The sequence below is a fragment of the Zonotrichia leucophrys genome, chromosome Z (assembly GCF_028769735.1).
Source record: "Zonotrichia leucophrys gambelii isolate GWCS_2022_RI chromosome Z, RI_Zleu_2.0, whole genome shotgun sequence".
Taxonomy (NCBI): Eukaryota; Metazoa; Chordata; class Aves; order Passeriformes; family Passerellidae; genus Zonotrichia; species Zonotrichia leucophrys.
This window is the reverse complement of record NC_088200.1, coordinates 8,178,898-8,203,899: the sequence shown is the minus strand read 5'-3', so window position 1 is coordinate 8,203,899 and position 25,002 is coordinate 8,178,898. Positions and strand designations below refer to the sequence as shown.

The window sequence follows — 25,002 nt, the reverse complement described above, 5'->3', positions numbered from 1 at the left end:
ACATTCTTCTGACTGTGATGACAAAATGCTTTAATTTCTTCCAACCCTCGAACGAAACCCGGAAGGCTCACTAATTAAACAGCTCTGCCCCAAACTGATTCTTCTTACAGCAATGCTTCCCTTGGGTGAACTCAACCACCAAGGTCGTTACAAATTAGAAATGATACTTTATTAGTTAAACAATTCCTGCCTGACATCCGCTGCAATATTTAAAGAGCGCTTGTAGTCTAAAAGTGGCTTGGATGACAGCAGAGAGTCACTTGTTCCTACTGCTGCATCTCAAAATACTGCAGGCATTTCTGTCCCCCACTTCTGAGCAGAAGCACCCAAACTATTGTTTATTTCACCTCACGGAAATAAATACAGCTTGGGGCAAGGGGATCTCTGTGTCCTGCCCCAGAGACTTCAATCTGTGGGGGTAGGGCAATATCCAGGACTCAATTCCCATGGCAATATCCAGGACTCAATAGAGCAATATCCAGGACTCAATTCCCCATGGCACAGGCACATGGACACCCACTGTGTTTGACATCTCTTGTACCCCTGTGCTCTCTGCGTGCTCTTGACACAAGTGCCTAATGGGTGGCACAGACTCTGTCCCCAGCTTCCTGTCAACAAGAAATGCACCTTTCCCCATGAGCCACTATGAGTTTAGGATGCCAAAACTCACAAGGAATTTTAGACCTTATTTAAAAATTTTACTATGTGTCTTGGTGAAAGTTACTTCTGAAAACACCACCTGAGCGCTTTCGAGAAGTTCCCCTCTTGGCATATTTGTTCTGCCAAGTGTTCATAAATGAGACTGTGCTAATATAGCTGACAGCAAAACTCAGACTATTAAATAACACTTCTTAAAGATCCCCAAGTGTTTTACGAACATGAATTAATTAAGCTGCAGGCCAACCCTGCAAATTATTTAAAGAGATCTTGAACCTTCCTTCCTTGCTCAAGGACATGAAGAGAGGAAGGGGCCAAGGTCTGATGAGAACCAAAGCATCCTTATCATTCCCATTTCCACTTATCCACCACACCAGCTTTAACAGCCAAAACCCAATAAACTCAAAATGGCTGAAATTTCACCAGGATTACATTAATTCAGTCACTTTTGTAAGCTCTATCTTGCAATACCTAAGGAATATTCAGAACATGAAGCAGACAGCACAGTGTCTATTTTTAGGGGAAGTTTATGGTTTGGAATGATGTGGCTAGTTAGAGTTCTCCCAAAACAGGTTGATTTGTCTGAGAGTTTTACTTGTCAAAAGCAATTGTCCCAGCTGTTTGAGAAGGCAATCCCCAGTAGCACCAGTGTGAAACAGAGGGGTAGTGGGACCTGGATGGGCCCCTGACTGCCCTGTCCCTTTGGCATCCTGGGCTCTGCCAGAACAGCCTGGGGTACCCAGGTACTAAGCCAGGCATGGACAGGTTTTTCTATGCAAGGGGGCAGCTGGGATGTCAGGACTCCTCTGCACAGTTTTGGACCCTCTTAACTTACAAAAAGCTCTGGAAGTCCTGTGACTGTCAACTCCAGCCTGGGGAATCCCAGAAAAGAGGGAAAAGTTGATTAATTTTACAGAGGAAAGCTGGTTGCAGAGTGTAAGGGTGTAAAGAGCACACCGATCTGATCTTTGGAGGAACCTGGATCAATACTCTGGGAATGTATCTGACTTCCTACCATGAGATGATATTCTTGCAAACACAGCTGGAGGCTTGCTGCTAAGGACACAAAGGCTGATGCTGGCAAATGAAGGAGATAGACAGGAGCACACACTGGACAGCACAGGCTGTTCTGACAGGGCTTGATGTCCCCCTGCTAAAACATTCTCTTCCATCAGCTAAATCTCCTCACCACTTGTTCATTTATGGCACTGAGCAGGCTAGGCCAGATCCTTCACTTTGCCACCACACTGCATGTCATCTGTTTTAAATCCTTGTACCTTTCAGGGTGGCTGCAGTCAAGAAACCCCCACACAGAACCAGTTGTGCCTGAATATCCCTCCTTCCTCTCCACATGTGTGGGGAAGTTTTAGTTCAGTGTTCAGTGTTGCTTCAAACCTAACCAGGCCAGCAGAAGACAGATAGTTTAATAACATCAGAACAGCAGAGTCCATTTCCATCCCATTTATATGTTGTGTGGGATGTAGTTACATGTTGGTTTACAGTCAACAGTAAGCACTGGAGTTACTCCTAAACTCACAGTTTAGATTGCTTTGTCAACAACATGCAATTTGCCTTTAAAGAAGGTCAGCAAAGAGAAATCACAACATTCATAACTGCATGGAAGGCAGCTGTTGGCCACCAGGAGCAGAAGGAGACATTTGAATTCACACCTGAAGAATGGGATGCCATCCAGAGACAAGCTCAAGGAGTGGGTCCATGGGAACATCATAAAGTTCAAGGCCAAGTGCTGGTGCTGCCCCTGGGCTGGGACAGCCCCTGGTAGCAGCACAGGCTGGGCAGGAGCAGCCCCAGAGCAGCCGTGCCCAGAAGGGCTTGGGGGTGCTGTGGGTGAGAGGCTGCACATGGCCCAGCCATGGCACTCCCAGCCCAGAGAGCCAAACGTGTCCTGGGCTGCACCCAGAGCCCCATGGGCAGCAGGGCAGGGAGGGGATTCTGCCCCTCTGCTCTGCTCTGCTCTGCTGTGCTCTGCTGAGAGCTCTCAGGAGTTCTGAGCAAGCTGGTCTAGTGGAAGGTATCCCTGCCCAGGGCAGGGGTTTGGAACTAGATGTGTTCCATGTGTTCTTCCAGCCCAAACCCTTCTGTGACTCTGGCCCACAGTGCAGTATTGCTGGGGGCTGATCAGTCCACAGTTGGGATAAAGAAGAGAGCAGCCTCACTTGTGTGTGTGTGACTCCTCTACCCTGCTCAAGTCCTGGGCAGGCAGGGTCCATGTCAGACACTCTGTTCATCCATGCCCAGGAAGGACTCATAAATCACCAAGGAAACTTATCTTGAGCCAAACTAATGACAACACAGAGAGCTTTGACAGTCTCAGTCTCAAGTTTTGCAGGAAATAGAAAAGTGTGAAGCATATGAGAGATTCTTCTCCACATCTTCCACAACTCAGCCCCAGACAAAGTGCCATGTTACTGTTTTCTATGCCCTCTCTGGACAGGGAAGATTCAGATTCACATTTCCAGTGGCAGCCAGCTGCAGGAACCTTTTAAAAATAATTTTGAAGACTCTGGAGTGACACTAGTGTGAGTAGTTCCTGGCCAAAGACCCCGCCTAATACAGTAGATAAGTAGGGTATATAAAACATTTGGGAGTACATAAATAAAAGATGATAATCTTAAGAGATTGCTTTCCTGGATCAGTTCTAAAAAGCCTAAAACTGAAAGACTTCACTTAACACAAGACAACTGGATATGAGAATTGCAAGGGCGTAAAAGGACATTGCATTTACAGCCATTCATCTCATAGCTGGATGAAGACCAGAAAGAAAATCCAGTAATAGATCCACGTAAGAGATGCTATCATCCTTCACAATTGGCCCTCATGGATGGGTGAAAAAACACTTCACCAACTCAGAGTGGCACATGTATTGCCTTGCTGTCACTTGGGGCAAGGATCCCAAGTCTCCTTACATGTTAGATACTGCTTGCTCATTTACAGGAAAGTTGACATGGTGGTCAGGGACAGGCTCTGATGCAGGAACTCAAGAGAACAGGCAGCATGGTTTGTGTGGGAGGGCTTGGGCAAGTGTTGGGTTCTCCTTTACTTGATTTCAAGGAGTTTTGCAAATAAAACCCAAAACTCAGAAAATGTGTGAATTTTGGGAAACAAATGAACATCTGCAGAGCTTCTGGACCAGAGCTTGTCTGGACCATGGTGATGACTGGAGGCAGCAAACTCCCTTCCCACCAGTCCCCACTCCTTACCAGAAGCAAACTGAGTCCCCTTGCTCAAACAGGAACCGACTCAAGGATTTAACACCTCAGACATCCTACCCAAAAAGCTTGAGGTAATTGTGAGAACCTTTCTAAAGAGAGGAGCTTTGCCAACAGCCTTGCATGGAAGGAGAGGGGACAGTGACAAGGCCTGCAGAGGCCTTCTGTGACTGGGGGAATGCAGCTCACCCTTACCTTGGGCTTCTTGCGCAAGTTGGGAGAGAGCTTCAAGCAGGTGATGAGGCCTCGTTCATCTCCAACAATGATTACAGGGTCAGCAGGATTAAACTGCACGTGTGTTGTTTTATTTTTCTTCTGGGTCACCACTAGCTGGGAGCAGAGAGGCTCAAGCTTATTAATGTTCAGATCAAACACATGGGCCTGGGGAAAAAGAAAAGCAAAGAACACAAGAGGGATTAATTAGGCAAGAGCATCTCTCAGTGACAGAATGATGGCTGGAGAAATCAGAAAGAAAAGGTCCTGTTGATAAAACGTCCCAGCCACAGCACACAATCACCATCTGTGCTCAGGGTCTTCTTTAAGTACCCAGTGTGCAGAAGTCAGCTGCTGCTTTGAGAAGTGCCCCTCTCCTGCAGGGGCTCACAGATAAGGACCACTTCCCTGCTGTGGGTGCAAGCCTTGGCAAGGTTCCAGCTGATCTGGGCTGGAGAAGGCTCAGAGCCAGCACTGCTAACCCTAAAGACCTTAATCTCCCTTCTCAGTGTGAGTAATGAGACAAACAGGCATTAAATCAGAGTCTAACACAGATTGATGCCCAAAATGGGGAATGCTGTCAGAAATTCTCATTACTGCTTATTACAGAACTCACTAACATTTTCAGCTTAATAATAACAATGATAAAGACACAAACCAGTAAGTAATGGGGAAGTGACGGGGACAGCCGTAGTATGATTAGAGTGTACCCTGGGGTAATGCCAGACAAGAACAGGACAGCTTGGCAGCTCACTCTAGCCCAGACACTACACCTGCACACATGTCCTTCTCATACAGCATCAGGAAAAGTGCCAGGAAATTAGCAAACAGGAAAGGTGAGAATGGAGGGAGAGGGGCCCCAGGACCCAGTCAGGCAGGAGTCCCACTGGCAGGCACTTCAGAACTCTGGCCCAGTGACACAGACCTGCCACATCCCCAGCTGCACAATAATGCACATTTCATTGTGCAGAGGAAAGAGTGGCAGTTGCTTGAGAGAATGAATTAACTTAACATTATCTCCCAATAATTGCAATTAGCTCCAGTTACTGATACAGGCTGCAGAGGCTAATAAAACATGATGTGTCTCTCTAGCCCAGGGCTGAGGTGAGCCATTTCCAGCATCCTGAATTTCCACCTGATATCCACCATGAACACTTTCAGCCTTGTTTCTCTTCCCTTTTCTGTCTTCAGAAAAATTAGGAAGTGAATGCTTTATGCTAACAAGTACAGTGGGAATATAGAGGAAATTAGAACTGAACTACTTGTAAACCTCCTTCCAGCTGTGTCTTGTTTACCAGCACTTACGAGACAAAGGAAACATGTAATTTCAACAGTATGCCATGCTGACAATTTGAATCTAGGAATTATCTGAAATCAGACAATGCTGCTCTACAAAAGCTTATTCCAAAGAGTGTGGAAGGTATCAAATCACTACATGTACTTTCCCATTATGCACCAATGAGTCAGTGAATTTTATCTGAATCCATTTATAGCATAGAGCTGGGCCAAGTGCAAGCACATGTCCCAGGCAGTCTCATGAGCTGCTGTGTCTTCATAGGAGTAAAAGTCTAGGAATTTGTGATGTTCTTGGTCTGAGCAGGAGAACAAAAGTCTTACAGTTGCAAAAAATAAGAAAAGGAACACTGCCTCCAGACTGAAGTAAAATAAAATGGGAAAGTGCTTGAAGAGTGGACAGGGTTGTCAAGACATATTTTGAAGAAAGCCATGACAGCAGAAGGGAATAAAAAGCATCAGCCACAGACAAGGATTTGCAGTTTGGAGAGCCCTTCCCTAGTCAGCAGAAGCATAGGTGAAAGCACAGCAGCATTTTTATCTGTTCAAATTACTAGATGCCAGCATTACATTGTGAATTTTGACCTGACACTTGAGGTCTCAAAGTCCAGCAAAGGTAACTTCAATTTCCTGCCTCTCAACATAAATCAAAGTGGCTCCTCTGGCTTGTATTTTATACCGGCTGTCTTACTTTCTCAGAAAATAAACAAGCACTCTTTCAAGCATATCAGTATCCCACAAGCCACACTCATTAAAGATCTGATTTCTTGCCTTCATAGAATACATTCTGTTAATTTAGTAATCTAAGAGCCTGGGAAATGCTCACTGATTGAGTAGCACCATTTAATCTAGGGGAGAAAAAAAGTGGCAGGGAATTAGTGGCTAGGTTTCTTCTTGGCAGCCAGGTCTGCACTGCTCTCTGTGAGGTTGTCAATGCCCCCCTCACACATCCTGCCCAGCCCTGCACTGGAGAAAGATGGCATGGCCAAAGGCTCAGTGCTGGAGTGCTGAGCAATTTAAATTACTCTGGGTGAGGCTGTTTCTCAAAAATGTCACGAACAGCCCAGACAAGCACAATGCCTGGGACAAGAACTTGAAACCATCAGCAATGTGGAGAAGGTCAAAAGCAAACAAGTTTATGAATGTTCCTACTATAAAGCTCCTCTTTTATGAGCTTCTAAACAAATGAGCTTGTTTTCCTTTGCCAAGGGAATCGTGGAAAAGAACAAACTATTTCAGTTCTTCAGCTGGAAACATCAGCCTCCTATCAGACACACCAGATGGAGGGCTGGGCCACGGGCACTCAGGAGGAGTTCAGAGGCTCTGACTTAAACACTCACAGCTACTCTTAGGAGAAAGGGAAATGGGGTCAGAGCAGCACTGCTTCTGATGCTTTGGGATTAGCCTAAAAGGAGCACAGGGCTTCCCACAACACTTGAGGCAGGTTAAGAGTGCTGCAAAGCAGCAGAGCTACATGTGGCCAGCGCCATCTGTAGAGCTGCCCTTTTGCCCAAAGAATGGAGACTGAAAACCTGCAGCTCTCCTTGAGACTCAGTCTCCCTAGACCCCTGCTCTGCTGGCTCAGGCCCTGAAATTAAGGATTATGGAGTGGGATCCAGCTGGATCTCCCATCACAGAGAATCACTAACAACACACAGTTTTCTCTCCATCCCACTGCCAGGGTGGTCCCTGCCCCAAGACCACTGCCTGCACACAGAGATGGCCTCTCAGGTCTTGCCAGATGAGCCCTCTCAGAGTCTGTGACCCAGAGAAGAGCAACCATCACCCACAAGTGCTACCCAACCCCAGGTGTGACTCAAGTATTAAACTCATGGGGAGCCAGGATGACCAGAGCCAGAACTACATCCAAACCCTCCTTCATGGAGCACAGGTTCCAGGGCAGGCCCCCATCCAGCAGCACCCAGACAAGAACTGATACTCAGACACTGTCAGGCAGCTGGTACAAAAGGGCATTTTTATAAAATGTTACTTGTGTCATTATCCTTTCAGAGTTTACAAACCAGTGAGAGTCCTCCTCTTTTCTGCCAGCTCTGCACCACTCCTCTCACGCTGTCAGGGCTGGTCCCTCCCTGCAGGTGCTGAGACCTGGGGCCATCACATTTGCTCACCCACACTTGCTCATCCAGGAGCAATTTAGAGACTAAAGAGTGAAGGTTTCAAGTCTTTGGTTTTCAGACCTCAAAAATGTTTCCATTTTGGTGTACATCAGCAGGGAAGGAGGCAAAGCCTCCTGACAAGCTCATTTCAATACCTTCTGCAGATTTCGTAGAAACAAGTGAGGACTCTGGAGCGCCTGCTGCTTGCAGACCACAGCAGACACGTTATGTTTTTTCTGCTAATGAGCTAAAAAAACAGTGAGTAAGGGCATTTCAATTCCTTTTTACAGATTACTTAGGAACAATATGTGGTCACTTGCTTAAAGGAACATAAATCAGACTCCAAGAACAAGAAACATGGAAAAAGACACAAAGAGAGACGTAAAAAAAATATGAAAATGTCTGAAATAGGAAAGTGCAAGAATTCCCTTCTGTTTCACCCATAACTACAGGAGAATAAAACTCTGGACAGTAACAAATTACTCTGACAGTAATTTTATTTATGATCCTCCATGCCTGTTCCAAGAAAGCACAGGAGAAGATGCAGCATCTTCCAAATGAAGCCCAAGCTGCTGAGTTAAGCAGCTCCTTGCAGCATGGGGATTTATGAGCTGGTATCAACCACAATCAAAAGAAACCTGGACCCACAGTACTGAAGTGCTGGACAGGCTGGTAGTAGATAAGCCAGGCAGATGTTCAAAGCAAATTTCTTGATGGAAGGGCAGCAATTCTACTAATTCCCTGAAAACAAGCACTGAGCCCATCTTTCTCTGAGGTGGGACCAAGTGAATTCTGCAGTTTCTGATGCTTTTTATCCAATTAGAACAATTTTAAACACAGTATCATCAGCCATCACAGTAACAACAGAGTTCCTCTTCGTGCTTGATGTACAGGCAATAATGGATCTAAGTCTATTGTGTCACTGTTGCAGGAAATGTTTGACATAAAAGAGCTGCTTTGATGCTTGACTTCCAAACAGCCAGAGAAGAAATCCAGCTCAGTCTTACCCAGACCAACAGCTCCTCTGTCTATAAATCATGTTAAGGCATTCCACCTCCTAAAATCCAGCTGTTCCCCACTAAAACTCCACACAGCTCCTCTGCAAGCATGGCACAGTGCATGTCCAAGCTAAGTACCACAGCTCCAACACCAAACAACATTCAGAGTTTTGGACTTACTTTTCCCCACCTGCTCTACCAACTGCACTTACAGCTTGAAACCGTCCTGGGCTCTCATCTGCTTGGCACCTCTGGGGTGACTTGAGCCCCTTTCGTTCCCTGCCCTGAGGCAACAAGAAGGCAAATGCAAGGGGATGTGGGGGGAAGCAGAACCCTTGGCAGAACTTCTCTGCCAGCATAACAAAATACTTAATTTTTGTGGCTCATGAAGAAGGGAGCTGAAGGGCTACTTTGACTGACACTGTCTTTATTTTGTCCTCAAACCCCTACTGAATCTGCCATGGCTGGAGCTTTTATTCCAGTCTTATAAGCCTTCCTTCCCCAGCAGTGGGCTAGCATGTTCAAAAACATCCTGATGGCAACCAGAACCAAGACTGGGGGGAAATATATATGTGTGTGTAAGAACAAGGCAGATATGTCTGGTAACTTGGCAACAAAGAATAAAATCAGTGTAAGAGCAAAAGGTGGGGGATAATTTAATACCATGCTGCCCTTTACCAGTTGACATCTCTTTCAGAGCTTGGCTTTCACTGTCCTTTTGATCGATTTACCTCATTTTCCTGACTGAATCATGATCCCTCATCCATTCGCCAGCTCCACAGATGATTTGTTTCAAACTCTCAGGTAATACATTTAACAAGTGGGCAGGCCACCCCCAGACTCTGTCTAGCACCATGGCAGCTACTGCAGCATGCCAAAGGCACGGGGCAGGCAGGGCAGCCCAGCTTGCTCTGCAGTGGAGACCTTCGTTTGTTTGATTTCTATAATGCCACTGTAACAAGAACAGGTTGCAATACAGTTAATTCTCCCGAGCAGGACATTTTTCCTTTACAAATGAATGTTGCAAGACAGTTCTTGGTCCCTCTAACATACAGGGCAGTCTGGGTCCTGGCAGGAGTAAAGGAGACCTGACTCAGAAAACATTCATTGCCTTCTGCAATAACAACACAGGAATCCTGAACCTTAGTAGTCCTGATCATAAAATTCATGGCCTTTCTTGGCACTTTCATGCTACTGGTGAAAGAACAGGCTCCAGCTCTGTTACAGGCAGGTTCAGAGGCAGCTTCCTGCTAGGAGGATGAGCAGGCATGTGTGAAATCCACTTCTTGGGCTGAGCCAGCCAGGAGCCAGCTGCATGTTCTGAGGTATGGGAGAGGGCTGAGCACATCTCTCTGTCCTGCAGCATCCCAGCCCGATGCTTCAGGGCACATGACACAGCAGAGAAAAGAAAGCCTGTCACCTGACTTAACTGTAGGGCTGCATCTCTTATCTTTTCCTCATTCAGTAAGAACTGGGTCATTCCTAATTTGACATGGTAGGAAAACAGCATCAGCCTTAGGTGATTTGACTCAGCTCCCACAAGTCAGTAAGAAATCAAAGCTCCAGCACGTAGAAGAGCTGCTATTCATTCAGGCAAGCTGAGGACCATTTGGCCTCTTCTGGAAACCCCAAGACATTGTTTTGCAAGAAAGTGCTTGTTTATCCAAGCTAAATTCCTTGTCAGTCACCAGTTCTGCCAGCCTGGCTCCTCCTGCATGCCTCAGTGAATAGGATAAAGCAGTGTTCCTGAAGTTAACATATAAGCAAGGGCTACATCCCCTTCCTCTGACCTACCAGCCCTGTTACTTTTAAGAACAGCATTTGATTGGTTTTATGTGATACAGCTTTAGTGAAACCTTACTAGACTGCCTGCTTCTTGATCTACCAGTGCTCACAAACAGAACAGCCAATGCTTCGTCCTGGGATCTTTCTGGGTACCTTGTTTAGGCTAATCTCTTCTGCACTGTCACAGCACTGAATACTGGGCAAAGAGTCTTTCTTTCCACTCCCCTGACACTGCCCTATTCTTACATCCACCACAAGTACCTGATAAAGAACAGGGAGATGGTTTCAACCAGTCCTTTAAGTGCTCCGGGGCACATCTCCCAAGGCTGAGCTGCCTGAATACACATCCCAGCTGTGCCAGTGCCCCTGTGCCCTCCCTGCTGTGACCCACAGTCATTCAATCCCTGATGTCAGGCTGAAGCTTCATCTCTTCTCATGCTGGCAGGGTCTGGCCATGCCAGGGAGAGTCAGCACTGCAGGCTGGGACAAGGGCAGGCAGTGGCACAGGAAAGGGCAGCACCACGTCTGCTGGGAGAGGCACTCCCTGGTCTCTGCCCCCTGCACCCCACGGCAGGCCAGCAAAGCTGCTCTCAGGGCAGACACTGAACTGCCATGATTTGGAGGCTGGCATTTAAAATGAACTTGCACAGATTGCAGGTCATTATCAAATGCCAAGCAATAAAGATCAAGGTTCAGGAGCTGCTATCTCTGTACAGAAGGATTTGACAGACAGCTGGAGGCTCTCAGTGGCCAAAACAACCAAAATCCAAACTTGCAAATTCAAACCTAAGTGAAAAGTCATTCCTAGCAGTGAATTAAATAATTAATTAAGGACAGAGAGGGGCAGCTTTATAAACTCTTGCAGATTCTCCTGATGGACTCTGAGCCCCCAGTAGGTCTTTATGCAAAGTCTAACAGATTAATCAACACACAAAATCTTTTGAGATGCTGTCGAAGTAATTTTTTTGATTTAAACACCCATGAAGCAGAAAAAGGCAAACTTGGTTCCTGTGTGCCTGAGTGAACTAGTTAATCTCAGCGGATCAGTTTTGTCAAAATGCCATATTTCATAATCCGAAAGAGCAATGGCTTTAGAAATGAAAAATTGGCCTCTGAGCCTCTCAGCAAAAAAAACAATTCCTGTAAAGTCATCGACAAAAAGGGGTTTAAATTTGACTTTGTGCTGAAACCAACTACAATGCTGAAAAAGTCACCTCACCTGCACTCAGCAGCTAATGGATGTGAGTGAGCAGTAGTGTCCTGAGATGCCTGATGCTCATTTTGAGGCTTGGAGACCACTAGAGCACACCATGATGGGAGGGGGGGCTGCATCAGTATAGGAGTGAGGGCTCAGAGCCTGCCATAGTAAACCAATGTCTTCCAGACCACCTTTATTCCCTAAAAATAGCTGCTAGTGGAGAGAAATGCTGATGTACAAAGAGTCTGGTGGCAGAGGGAGGAGAATGGGGAACAGTCTAATTGGCACAAAGTGAAGGCAGCATTAATTTTGGGACTCTGACCATCTATCTCATTGAGCACTGACATGCCACCAGCCCTTGTTCTAAAGCTGACTCTCCAGCAGTCCACATCAATCTCAAAGATTCAGCAGGGAATAAGAATGAGCCTTTTAGGTTTTGCAGCAGAAGAAAATGAACAGTTTTACAAGAAACAGCCACTTATGCTGCAAATACAATTTCAAGGCCATTTTAAGAAAGCTCCCACCTGCTTCAGCCTACTCAAAGGTCCTTTTGGGTAATGGCAAAGAGACTTATGCTCATTCAGTGTCTTTACACCCCTGCAATTGCCCTGGTCACAGTGCTGAGGGCCAGGAAAGATCCTGTCCCAGCCCTGCAGAACTAATGGTAGCCTGACAAGGTATGGATAATCCCCCTGGGCTACTGCAGAAGGGGAGGAGGAAAGATTCAAATGCTGCAAGGGCATTTTATAGTCGTGTTCACTGCCCTGACATCTGGGCAAAAGTATCAGCAGATGAGAGGCCTGCGGGCACTCCTGATTCATGTCCCACAAGGAGAGGCAGGACTAAGTCAATAATACCCAGGGAAAGATTTGCAAGCCTGAAAGGTTTAACAAGCCTCTTGTCTGCAAAACCATTCATGCTTTGAAGATAGAGTTTGGCTTTTGCTTCAAGTCCACACTAAATGGGCAGCAAGTTTCTGCAAATTGCTCTGTGTACACTCACACATGTGCCAGCACTAAGCAAATGCTTCTCTCTTCACTGAGGAAGGATGGCAGCAAGACCAGCTGGCAGAATAACCTTGGCATGTTATCCCATGAGTTAGATTCAACAGAAAGCTGGTCTTCAAGGCTCCACATTCAAAACAGTTGTACAAACAGTAAAACAGGTTTATATCAGCAGGAAAGAGCACACTTGCTTCCTGAGCAGCAGCACAAACCATTAACTAACTTCCTGAAGGTTTGGGTTGTTTAAAGTATTTCACATCTTGAAAGGTCAACAGTTTCACTAATGGGGAAAAGCCCTGGAGAAAATGTCTGACCAGTTTTCTCTGCAGAGTGAACACTGGGATGGCATTTATCTTGAGGCTATCAATATTTACTACAGATGGTTATAACAGAACCCTCCTCTTGCTGCACTAGTAATGAATAACACAGCCCACAAAAACAAGACAGAGAATGCACTTGTACTGTGTACAAGCCTGTGGCAAAACCCCTGGGATACTCCTTTTCACACAGGACATTTCATAGGGTCATAGGATTAGAAGGCAATTCAGGTTGAAAGAGACTCACAGAAGTCCCTAACCTTCTGCTTAAAGAAGGGACAACCCTGAGGACACGTTTGGTTTTAAGGGGTCTGTCCAATCTGGTCTTAAAGCCTTCCACAGGCAGAAACAGCACAGCCTCTCTGTGCAAGCTATTTCACTACCTGACTGCCTTCAGAGCTAAAGCTTTTTCCATATATCCAGCCCAAACCCCTCATTTCAACTCACTTCAGCTGTTGTGTGTCAACATCACTTCATGTACTGCTGTGAAGATCTTGGCTCAAACTTCTCAGTGACCTCCTTGAAGGTTCTGGCAGGCTGCTGAGCTCCTTCTCCAGGCAGAAAAAGCCCAGCTTGACCACACCATCACACCCATTGCTTAGGGCAGCTATGGCCCACAGCCTGGGATCCAGCCAGGGGCACACTTGTGATATGAATCTTGGGTTTTTTTAAGAGGTGTAACTATTCACGCATGAATTCTGCACTCACAGAAGTGTAGAAAATGTCAACATCATTTCCTTCTTTAATGAAAGTAAAGTAAAAGAAGACCAAGAGAAAATTTCAGGAATTAATCCCAGTTTTACATGTTTCAATTATTTTTTAATACTCTAAATGTAAGTTTAAGATGGAGTTACAGCAAACTCCCAAAAGCAAATACTTCTAAATGCTGTAAGATTGAATTAAATCCCTTCAATTTCTCTGCCCTCTGTCCTTACAATAAGCTGACCAGTATCTCCACATTTCCTGTACCCTAAATGGAAATGTCCAGATATTCAAATCCACCACCAATTTTTTTTTATTTCCAAAGTGAGTTTCTCATCCCAGCTAGTCTTTTTCTTCCTGACAGGCTTTTACCATCTCCAACACAAGGTGTTCTCTTTTATGAATCTCTGTTTATGATCTTTCTGAAATAAAATGATCAGCAAGCAGAGCAGGAAACTAAGGAAATTAACCAGAACATGATGGAGAGCAATAGTAGCAGTCATTATCCACTGCACCAGCAGTGGAATGTGCACACTTGGGTTATTTATGAAGAGCAGTGCTGTCCAAAGCAGATGCCCAGCTGCCAACAAACACATTTTATCATAATGACCCTGATATTTACAGCTTTTATTAAATCCCTACCTCCTGGATTCATGGGGATTGAGAGATTTTTATATACTAAAATGCCCCAATTTCCAAGTCAATCTTAAGAGGCTCTTACGTGTTTTGGACATATAGCATGAGCTTGAATAAGGAAAAGTGTATTACAGAATGTGCCAGGTATCTCATGAAGACTGCAATTAGGGTCTGATTTTAAAACCACCTCCAGGCAACCTTGAAATTTTGCAGGCATGATTATGTGCAGATGCCAAGACAGAGGCTGTTCACAAACAGGAGGTCTTTAATGTTTTATTTTCTGGCTTCATGTTCTGTATTTTTCTGTTCTGGAGAATCGTAGAACATCCTGTTAATGCAGATTTTTTTCCCCGCCATTAATGGAGCTTGCCCTTTGCAAAGCACTGAGTTATTCACAAGTGCACTCTGCTATAAAGTGGAATATGTCCAGAATAGAAAAGGCTATAAACAACTATTTATTCCACTTCCACTGCAGATCTAGAAGGTTCTGTTCAACCATAGCAACTAAGCTATGTTTCAGACACACCCTCCTGCAGCCAGCATGGTTGGTGGCTAACACAGAGACCCAATATTCCTGTCAGCATCAGCCCTGGCCAGCCTGCTGCAGTAGGAAGGCAGCTCCTGCCTGGACCTGTCCTGCTAGCCAGCCCAGTTTTGGGCTGATCCTGGTTGCTGGCCACTCTCCTCAGAGTTTGGGGTACAAGGCATAAAGCAGAATTAGATCCTGTTAAATTAGGTTCTGTTCAGGATTACTGAATTAGATCCAAGGATAGCCAAGTGAGGAACCCTAGTGCAGTGCAGCCAACTCAAACAGACTTTTGCCTTATCTGCAGCCTCACACAGACTCCAGGTCCACGGAAGCTGTGGCTGATGTGGCTAGGACAAGCTGAGGGTGGGATGGGAAGACCCCACAGTGTCAGCTCCTGCCAGGACCACAACAGTTTCTCCGCAGTAGGTAAAGCTCTGAGAAAGAGCCCAAGTGGCACGAGGCATCTCTAGAGATGAGCTCACTGCCAAAACTTGACCACGTAACTATGAAATCCAAGTACTCACAGTGTTTACCCTCCATCTGTTCATGCTGCCCAGCACATATCTCTGCCTGCTGACATCTCCACCCTTTTCCCCACAGTTAGGCACCAGGACTCAGCTGGGATTCCCACAGCTCTCAGCCCTGCTTACCCTAGCACTCAACCAAAGCTGTGACTGCCAGCAGAACCCTTGCACACACGATGTCACTTGTGGAAAACAAGCCTGAGGACGTGACTGATGCACTGAACACACTCACTGCCTCCATGCAGGCCCTTCATTTGGTGTATGGGAGACTGGGGACAGACAGATTCACAAAAGAAGGACCCAATCCTGACCCTGGCTGGGAAGGAAGAGCATCAGCATTCCCTAGACTGTGGCATCCTGAGCTTTCCAGGGAGAACATGTGACTCAGTGAAGAGATATCTATTGCTTAGGAGAGACAAATTCACAGCCTGAGCCAGTGTATCAGTGAAATTATTTTCTTGCTATAATATAAAGGTTAAACTACAATAAAGTAGCCAAGGCATCAATTCAATGATAGGGACACATAAAGGCTATCCTTTTGCTGGAGCAATTCTGGCCAAACTGCACAGTCTTTCTAATTTATAGCAGTTAAACATAAAGCTCACAGCATTAGAGCAATGCACTCTTATAGTATTCAACAAGTATTGATGGATAGCTGCATGTCCTGGCTACTTGCCAAGCCCAAATTAACCATCTGAGCTACTGCAAGACATGGCTAGAGGCAAAAATAAAACTGCCATCATGCCAGTATTAGGACTGATCTACAGAGTTCATTACCAAACTATTACTCTTAGAGACAGCCTCACATGGTGGAAAAATGTTGATTTTATCTAACTGGAACAAAGTTCTATGGTCTGACCCTGGGCATATTACTATAAATGATTTTTAAATATCCGTGTAAGTATATTACCACTTTATTCTATTGTTGCTCTACACCTTTAAAGCTCAGAATCAATGCCCTGATGTCAGCTTGTATAGGGGAGTTCTGATCTGGAACATTATCTCCCCATCTCCAGGGACGTACTTGGGATTTAATACTGAGGGAATTCAGTGTTTTAGTCATGCACAACCATGTGCAAGCTGCACACCTGCACTCACATGGTTAACAGGAAAGCAGGGAAGGACTTGTATGAATTTGAAACACCCACTTTGAGAAGGACTGAGAGATTAATGCCCAGGGATGTGTGTGCCAAAGGCAGGAAAGTATAGGAAAGGGTGGGTTCCTACTGGTGGCTCCCTGATATGCCTGGCCAGGACTGGGCTGGCTCCTTCCCATGCTCAGCCCTAATCTCCTTTGACTTTCTCTCAGCTCGAATCAGAGCAATGTTGCTCCCAGCCTCTCACCTGGCCATCAATGGTGACTGCAGCAAACACCGTGGAGGAGTAAGGAGACCACGCAACATCCCCTACAGCAGTAGCCAGGTCATAAACAAACAGTGGAGTCCTATAAAAAAAAGACACAGAGAGAAGAATTGTAAACACAGGCCACTCTGGAAGTGTAACACTGAGCCATGAACACCTGGCTGTTGCAGAAGTGGGAGATGGGATATTTCTCTATGTCAGAGAACAGCCAGGGCTGAGACAAAGGCAAAGCTGAGCACCAATACAAATGGGTCAGGATTTCACCTGCTGCAATGAGAAGAGAGGCAGCATTTTTCTTTCTTTCTTTTTTGCTTTCTGAAAGCATTTTGAAAACTTCTTCCCAACACACACAGCAAGATGGAGTCTCTCTGGTTAATATTAATAATCATATGGAAAAAAATTATCTGGACTTCATCAAGAACATTGGATATTAATAATCATATGGGAAAAATTATCTGGACTTCTGATAACAACATTGAATATTAGAGCAGTACTGGCAACAGGAAATATGTGACTCTGACTGATTTACAATAAAATCAATTTCCTGATTGAAACCAGACATTCCTTAACCACTAACCCTGAACTTCAGTCCATATTTTAAAATGTTCCAAATCTGTTTTTTTTTTCTTCTCTGGCTCTTAGGAGGTTTCTGGTCCCTGAAGCTAGAAACCACGCCCTGACATTTCTCTGTAGCATTTCTCTGCCACAGTAGGTCCTGCCTGAAGTAAGCCAGAGCTGAAGTAAAGCAGTCAGGCTCTGGACTGACTATGCTGCTTGGCAAGTTACTAGAGCAGCTGATGCTGTATCTCATACCTGGGGGTACAAATCTGAGTATAAAAAATAAAAAACAATTAGCATTATCAACACATCAACACCTGGGAAGGAAACTGAGGCTGAAGTATGAACAGGGTCAATGTGTGCTGCTGGCATGTCAGGCTGGACCTCCTCACCCACACCAGGACCCAGCAGGACCTACTTGATGGTGTGATCCCAGATCTTGACTGTCCAGTCAGAGCTGCAGGAAATGAAGACTTTCACATGGAAGGGATTCCAGCTGACTGTGTCCACAGCCATGTGATGGGCTTCAAACACATCCAGAAACTGGTTTGAATAACTTTTTGAACACTGCAATGGAAAGAACCACTCAGTAATCAGAGCTAGACCTCCTGAAGCTTAAATTCATGTAGGAAGATGCCTCTGATTACTTGTATGGCCTCTCAGGATCTTCTGGGCTGGCTGGGAAGCGGTGGCTGGTACCCAGAGTTGCTACAGAAAATCAATAATTTAGCACACGCTGTTTCACCCCACTTGCAGGCAACATCCTGCTCCCCCCTGCAACACACAGAGATAGAAACTGAAGTTGCTTGGTTGGATTTAAACAACCAGGCCCCTGAGACCATTCTCCACTGTGGGAGCTATATTGCCTTGCTGCCAGCCTGGGCTCCTGCTGTGCTTCTCCTGCATAAAAGGTTCACGAGAAAGGCAGGAGAGAATGTCCCTGTGCTGCTCAGGAGCACTGTGTGCTCACAGGACTGTGCTCTGCTCAGAAGCAGAAATGCTCACAGCGTTGTGTGCATTTGAAGTGCCACAGCTAAAGCCTCCAGGAACAGTGCTCTCAGCACAAGAATGTCTTACCAGTCCCTTTGACTGTAAATACTTTGGAAAGATGCTGTCAGTCCTCTCCTATTACCACCCTGGACAGCCTGCTCAGAGAGCCTGCCCCATTGTACAACTCTGCAGCTCTTTCTGTTCTCACCCTTCCCAGAGCAGTGTGAGAACCACAGAGGCTGTCCAGGGCTCAGGCATGGCCCTGGCAGGCCAGGGCCCCACTGAATGGCAGCCAACAGCAGCCTGTGAACTGGACAATGCCTACACAGACACACAAGGGTCAGACCAGCAGCATCACAGCTGTGGGTGCTGCTGAATTGCAAAATGAAGGATGTCTTTAAGAGCTGGAAAAGGAAAACATTTTGGGACCCTTGGAAAAGTCACTTTGCGTGTGAGCTTATGAAGCAGGGAGAAGTTACAATCTAATTGGCTGCAAGGGGACTTGATCCAGATCCTTTTAGTTCTGTGCACATGGAAATTAGGTTATCTTCCCCAAACCTCCTTCCCTCCAAGCACTTAGAGTCTTCCTTTACTAGCAACAGAGACTCCATCTCACATGAAACGTCCTTTTGCTTGTGTTCTCACACAAGCTGTATTCACACAGCAGCTTGGAGTTAGTTTCAGGATTTTCTGTTAGTTTCCTCACTACTGTCACAGCAATGACTTTTCATTACTCCCTACTGAATGCACAGCATCTGTACAAGCAGCAGATTGCTGAAGTATTATGTGACTTTAACCCTTGCAAACCAAAGATCTAACTAATCTTAGGACTTAACTGTTTATCACAAGTGACTCTTACTGTCTGGGTACTGTTCACTGATGCAGGCACTGGAATAAGGCTGCTAAACCATTCCACAGCAGCAGCTCCTACATCCCTGAGAGCCTTGTTGTGAAAGGAAATGGAAACAAGAAAGTGGCTCCTCTCCCATTGAGATTTACTGACAGTGTCTATAGCTTGCTAATAGTTTATTGCACTGTGTTGCTGCCCCTGCATTTAATTGTGGGACAGAAATCTCCTTTAATGCCATGTTTCGTAACATTACTTAATAATTCTTAATGTTCAGCCATCAGGAAAATCAGTACTTGGCTTGTTTTGAAAGTCACTTTGCTGGAAACAGACAGGATGGGTCACAAGTAATTAACACAAGAGAGAAACTCCTTTGTCCATCTGTCCTTTCAAGTGTGTGGATTGAATGTCCCTAATACCTGAGAACTTTGAAGAGTGAGATGTTAACCAGATTTATCTGCCTCCAACAGAACTGTAATGCTCAATCTTCTGTTTTCAAAGGCTTGTGGGGGCTAAGCTCTTGATCAGTGCAGCTCTCTGGGCACTGGTACAGGAGATCCATCCTGCTCTGGGATGTGCTGATCTACAGAACTGCCTTTGCCATCTCCATGACAGGAAAGAGATATGAATTTTTTTCTATGAAATCAGCTGCAAAAAGATTTGTGTAGGGCAGACTCCCACCTGTGTCCCTTGTGAGAAATGAACCTTGCATGTCTGCTTTAGCCTAAAGGCATCCACTGTGCTCTGGCACTGCCTGCCAGCCCCACACCACATTAACCACAACCCTTATCATTATTTCTGAGTGCAAGACATCTTTTTTCTTCCCAAGATGCATTTTGAAGAAACACCACAAACTTGAGAAAAAGCTCAGAAAAGTAGTATGACTTTAACGAATAAAAACCAGTTTCTGAGCTAACTAGAACTGCTGGCAAAGTCTTTCCCTACTATTCAGTTCAAGAACCCTACAATTATTAGATATGTCAGTATGAAAACAGAGCCACTGGAATATGTGACACCCAAGTCCTGACAGGAGAGCTTTGAAGAGGATGACTAGATTCGGAGAGAAGGAATTTGTGCAGCCTCTCTGATCTTCTAGAGCACTGCTCAAATTTGCTGGGAGTGTTTTTCTCCTACTTAAATGATGGCAGATGTGTTTGAACGGTAAACAGTATTTTTACGATGAGACAGAAATGCAAAAATATGTCTGTGGCAATACAGGAAACCAGTCAAAGATGACTCTTGACAAGGCTACAAAACATGGGGGAGGAATGCTGTGAGAAAAGGAGAACTCTGAGGACACAAAACTTATGAATAATCTTCATCAACAGCACTTCAGTTTACGCTAGACGGTAGTCTGACACAAAACTCTCCCACATACCTGGTGAATTGCTGGTTATTACTGTCCTTATAAGGCAGAGTTTCTTCAGTTCACTAACAGGAACACAGAGAATCTACGCAATACAGAGATCCAAGAGCAATTTTTTTTCAGAGAAGGTTTGTATCTGGCAACAGAAAGGCAGTACTGCCCAACACAGGCACTTTCTCAGGACATCCAGATGCTCTTTAGAAACCAGACACAAACGTGTCCCATGCTGTGGTGGACAGGCTGTCACCAGCTACACCAGATGCTCTCCTGGTTTTAGCTCAGTGACTGCTTGTACAGATCTGTAACAGAAATGCTGAGATTTGCAGAAAGGCTCACAAGTAGAAACCAAGGCACGTGAACGCATAGGGAGGAACAGTAGGAAATTATAAGAGAAAGAACCTATGGTAATTGATGAAAAATTCAGTGTGTTCGGGGACTAGACAACCAGACAGAACACAGACAGAAGCCCCAATGATAAGGTGGTGAGAAGATGAAGAACAGAACTTAAATCACAAAATATTCAGACAATGAAAACAACTTTGCCTAATACAAAGCAAGGCTAAACACTGAGGCAAATTACTTCTCTATTACTAAAGGGTCACTGGAAGTCAGAGCCTGTCCAGAAAACAGCTTGTCATCCAGTTTTAGGGAAATCTCAAGTGATGTGATAAGGATTCAACAACCACCATCCTTCATCAATAATAATAATAATAATAATAATAATAATAATAATAATAATAATAATAATAATAATAATAATAATAGCAATCCTGTCCCAAACAGAAAGACACAAATGTTCTGGTACGTAGTATAAGAGAATGAGTATGAGTGAAATTAGTTTTGTTTAAAATTAGAATAACCTTTTCTTCTAGTCAGTCTTGCACTAGGTTTTATTATATTCATTTGTTACTCTCAAGAAAACTGCCTAACACTGAAAAAAAAAACCAAAGCCTTTTTTATATGAGTGTATTCAAATTTCTTCACAATTTTTCTATTGAAAGTCTGTTTATTGGAAGTTATTCTGACCAGAGATTTAGAGTCACAATGTTTCAACACGAATCTCAGAGACCATACTTTCTGATGTCAAGCTGAACAATTCCTAAACAGCAAGTAAGATATGCAAGAAAGCATTCAGAATTGCGTTACAGAATCATATTAATTCAGAAACAGTTTCTCCTCTACAAAAAAGGGCAATAGATTAGTCTGTGTGTAATTTAGATAATGATTTCTTGGCTTTAGAAACACTATTAACAAAGCCATTTTCAGAACTTCACCATAATTGTTCTGCAGCTAAAGAATTAACATATTATCACACTATTGGTGGGCATGCCTGCTTTCTGGGGAAATAAAAAAAAAGTTTCTCCGGAATTCACTTTCCAATTTATTTAATAAATAATCTGAAATTTAGCCCGTGGGGAGAGCAGCCCGTGTTTGATCCCTGACTGAGAAGCACGTGAGCAGTCTGTCCATCTCACTCCAGATGCAAGGGCAGCACAGAGATATGAGCAGCTCACTCCTGCTCAGGGCAGCCACAGGACCCGAGAGCTGCTCAGGCTGCTGTGGGACTGTCCTTGTCCCCAGTATCCAAGTGGAGCAAGGCTGCAGGAGGCAGTCCATGGGCAGCTCCAGTCAGGGGCTCAGATGTGCAGTATTCCAGTAAAGTATGCGATAAAGGTGTGTGGTATTCCTTGAAAACTGTCTGGAGCAGCAGCTGACCCCAAAACTCCTGAAACTGCTTGTAGCAAGCTCTTGGGGGATGCTAAGGGTGAACTCTTCCCCATGTTTTTTGTAGATACTGTGACAGCCTGTTCACGCTACACACAAGATTTCTCTTCCCTGTGGTGACCCTGACTGTCAGATTGAAGGTATGCTCTTCCTGCCTGTGGGAACAGCAAGGTTTTACAGGGATGGGTTGCACAATGTGAGAATGGTCACTTTTCACTGAGGCTCACCAATGCAAGAATGTTGCTTAGCATAACCCTGACAATGAAGGGAGATGCTATGTATCAGTATCTCTACACATTTGTTCACACAAGAATGATAAAATATCTGCACGGCTTCATGGCTGGGATCACTTCCTATGTTAAAACACCATCCTAGTTCTAGTTTCACAGAAAATTATCTAAGGCAGAAACACCTACAGTTTTTTCAATACCAAAGTGTCTCCTGACCAGCGCTCCTCCATGAAGAGTTTAATTTCCTGCGTAACTCAGCCAGAGCACAATCCTGAATATTTCTCCTGATGGCCCCCATATCACACTGACACCCACTGCCACACTCACCTACATCCATCACTCACCCAAACACAGAGGAATTTAAAACCTGTGGTTCCTTACTACCTTTTGGTCAGACTAAACACAACAGTACCCACCAATTTAGAGTTCAATACCCAGGTTACCAACTATTGTGTCACTACTCAGAACATCTGCACATGACTGTATGGATGTCTTGTGTTCTGAAACCAACAAAAAAACAGTGCACCTACCCATTGCCCACTGCCAACAGCTCAGCTGCCCACTCCTCCCACCTCCCTTCTGTACCTATCTTGTCCAAAGCAAGTGAGCACTGCTCAGAAATCCTCCCTAGAAACTGCCTGGCAGAGGGAGAGATTTCAATCAGCATCATCCCTCTGCAAAGGATACATATTTGTTAAGTATATCTTGCCTAAATTATTGATACTGATTTCACGATTTCCTTTGGGTCATTATCCTGTTTCAGGTTCATTTTGCAGGTGGGATATGGGGGAAGGAGTTCAGATCGTCCTCTAGGGATGGCTGGATGCATCTGCTCTGCAGATCAGCCTCCTGCTGATTTTCCACCCCCCCACGATGAAGGGCTGTGGCTACAGACTTAACAGAGCCCCAGAGCCAGCTCAGAGGAATGCTGTGCAAATAACAGCTGTAGTAGGAAGGCACTATTGGCTTTATGTTCAAGGCTAAATACAGCAGAACTCAAAACTTCCTATTTTTAACCCAATTTCTCAAGAAAACATGATGCCTGTGTCCTTCTGTGTGCTCATCTCTCTTCACAAACAACTTTCGCCCTCACTGGCACTTTCAGCCAAAGCTGGCTGCATGTGGGATGTGGCAACATTAAGGTCTTACACATTCTGTGAAAAGCAATGGCCAGAGAGGACAAAACATCTGGGCAGTGTCCCCAGTGTGGGAAGGGCAAGCACAGCGTGGCTGCTGCTCTCAGCACACGGCTGGAGCTGGCTGGCTGACAGCTCCTGCCCGGCACTGGGAACTAAGGCACCAGGAGGGCACTGCAGGGGAGGTGGTCAGCAGGAAACAAGGGTTATAGCTGGAGGTGGGATCACTGAGCTGGGAACAGCATGGGACGATCAGGAGGAAGGTTTGGATACGTAGCGATGGACTGGAGGGTTCCTACCAAGAAGAAAGCAAGAAGAAAGTGGGACTGGGAAAGGATCTAGAAAGATCTTAGATGTCTTTTCCAACCTAAATGATTCTATAATTCTATGTGATTGTGGAAGGGAAGGGCTGCAGGGTGCTAATCCGTAGGAAATATGGCTTCATTAGCCTGACTGCTCACAGGATATCAAGTCTAAAAAGGAAAAGAGCTGATATTTTTCCTGCCATTTCCCCACAGTCATGGGGACAGAGGATCAACGCCTTTTAACTTCTGCACTGATCCTACTTAGCACTTCACTTGCACAGCTGCAGTCTGCCAAGCATTTTCTGGAATGCAGTTTGCATGAAAAAAATTTCTGCAAAATAGGGTCTTAATTGGGTCTCTGCAGAGAGCTCCCTGTGACCCTCTGCAGTGCTGCTCTGCTCTCAGGCTCACCACAGGCATCCCAGGGCAGGACCAGGCTCTGAAGCTGTACTTTGTTACCACCTGAGCAAACAGTTCAGATGATGAGCCTCAAAGACACACATGGGTCAGAGGATGTAAAACAAAGCATAAAGAAATATTTTTTACCTTATAGATCTTGCCCTCTTCAGTACCAACGAGAAACAAGTAGTCTATCTTTTTGTGAAAATCAAAGGATATCCCACTGCCTGTTAACAAAAAAAAAAGGTCTGTCACATAGAGAATTGGTTCAGCTGGCCAAAACATGCTTCCTGCCTATGGTAAACACACACTGCCTGTGTTTTCAGAAGTGATTTCTTAGCCAGAAGCTCCCAAAATAAATCAGACACCCCTTCTGCTAAGCTTTCCAAGCTGTGCATGTCCCCAAGACCTGCAATTTGAACAGCCACCCCAGAGACTTGTAAAAGGGTACTGAAAGAACCAAAAGGTTACCAGAAACCACTTTAGCCTAGGATTCATTTTACTAAGAGTCAAAAATACCTGGTGCAAACATAAATATTCTAAGGATCTGGCCACCTCCTGCTTGGGAAGAATAGATCTTTTCTGTTTGTTTAGTATCCACAAAAATGTAAGTGGTTTCTTATGCATAAAAGAGCCCAGTGAGAAAATACCCCACCATACTTTTCAGTGCTCTTTTTTCCCTTAATTCAGAATCCATTTAGCAGACTCACTTCAGTAAAGCCAATAACAAAGAATGTGATTTGGGAAGAAATCCTCTGCTAGGGACAGAAGCATCATGTTAATGTCAAAAGCCCTGAATTGTGCAACATTGTGAACTATGTTTAAAACAGGTGTCAACCACAAACAGGATGTGACTCATTGAGATTTTGTGGCTTCTGCTC

At 45.0% G+C, this 25,002-nt stretch overlaps 1 protein-coding gene across 1 annotated transcript in view; it reads right to left on the bottom strand.

Annotated features, from left to right (window-relative positions):
- Positions 1-25,002, bottom strand: part of DNAI1 (dynein axonemal intermediate chain 1) — a 137,449-nt gene that overhangs the window by 24,784 nt on the left and 87,663 nt on the right. The window contains exons 16-19 of the mRNA XM_064735753.1: positions 24,269-24,348; positions 17,542-17,690; positions 16,548-16,647; positions 4,083-4,268 (exon numbers count right to left, since the gene is read on the bottom strand). Of these exons, the coding sequence (XP_064591823.1) occupies positions 4,083-4,268; positions 16,548-16,647; positions 17,542-17,690; positions 24,269-24,348 (515 nt within the window). The remainder of the gene's footprint in view (positions 1-4,082; positions 4,269-16,547; positions 16,648-17,541; positions 17,691-24,268; positions 24,349-25,002) is intronic.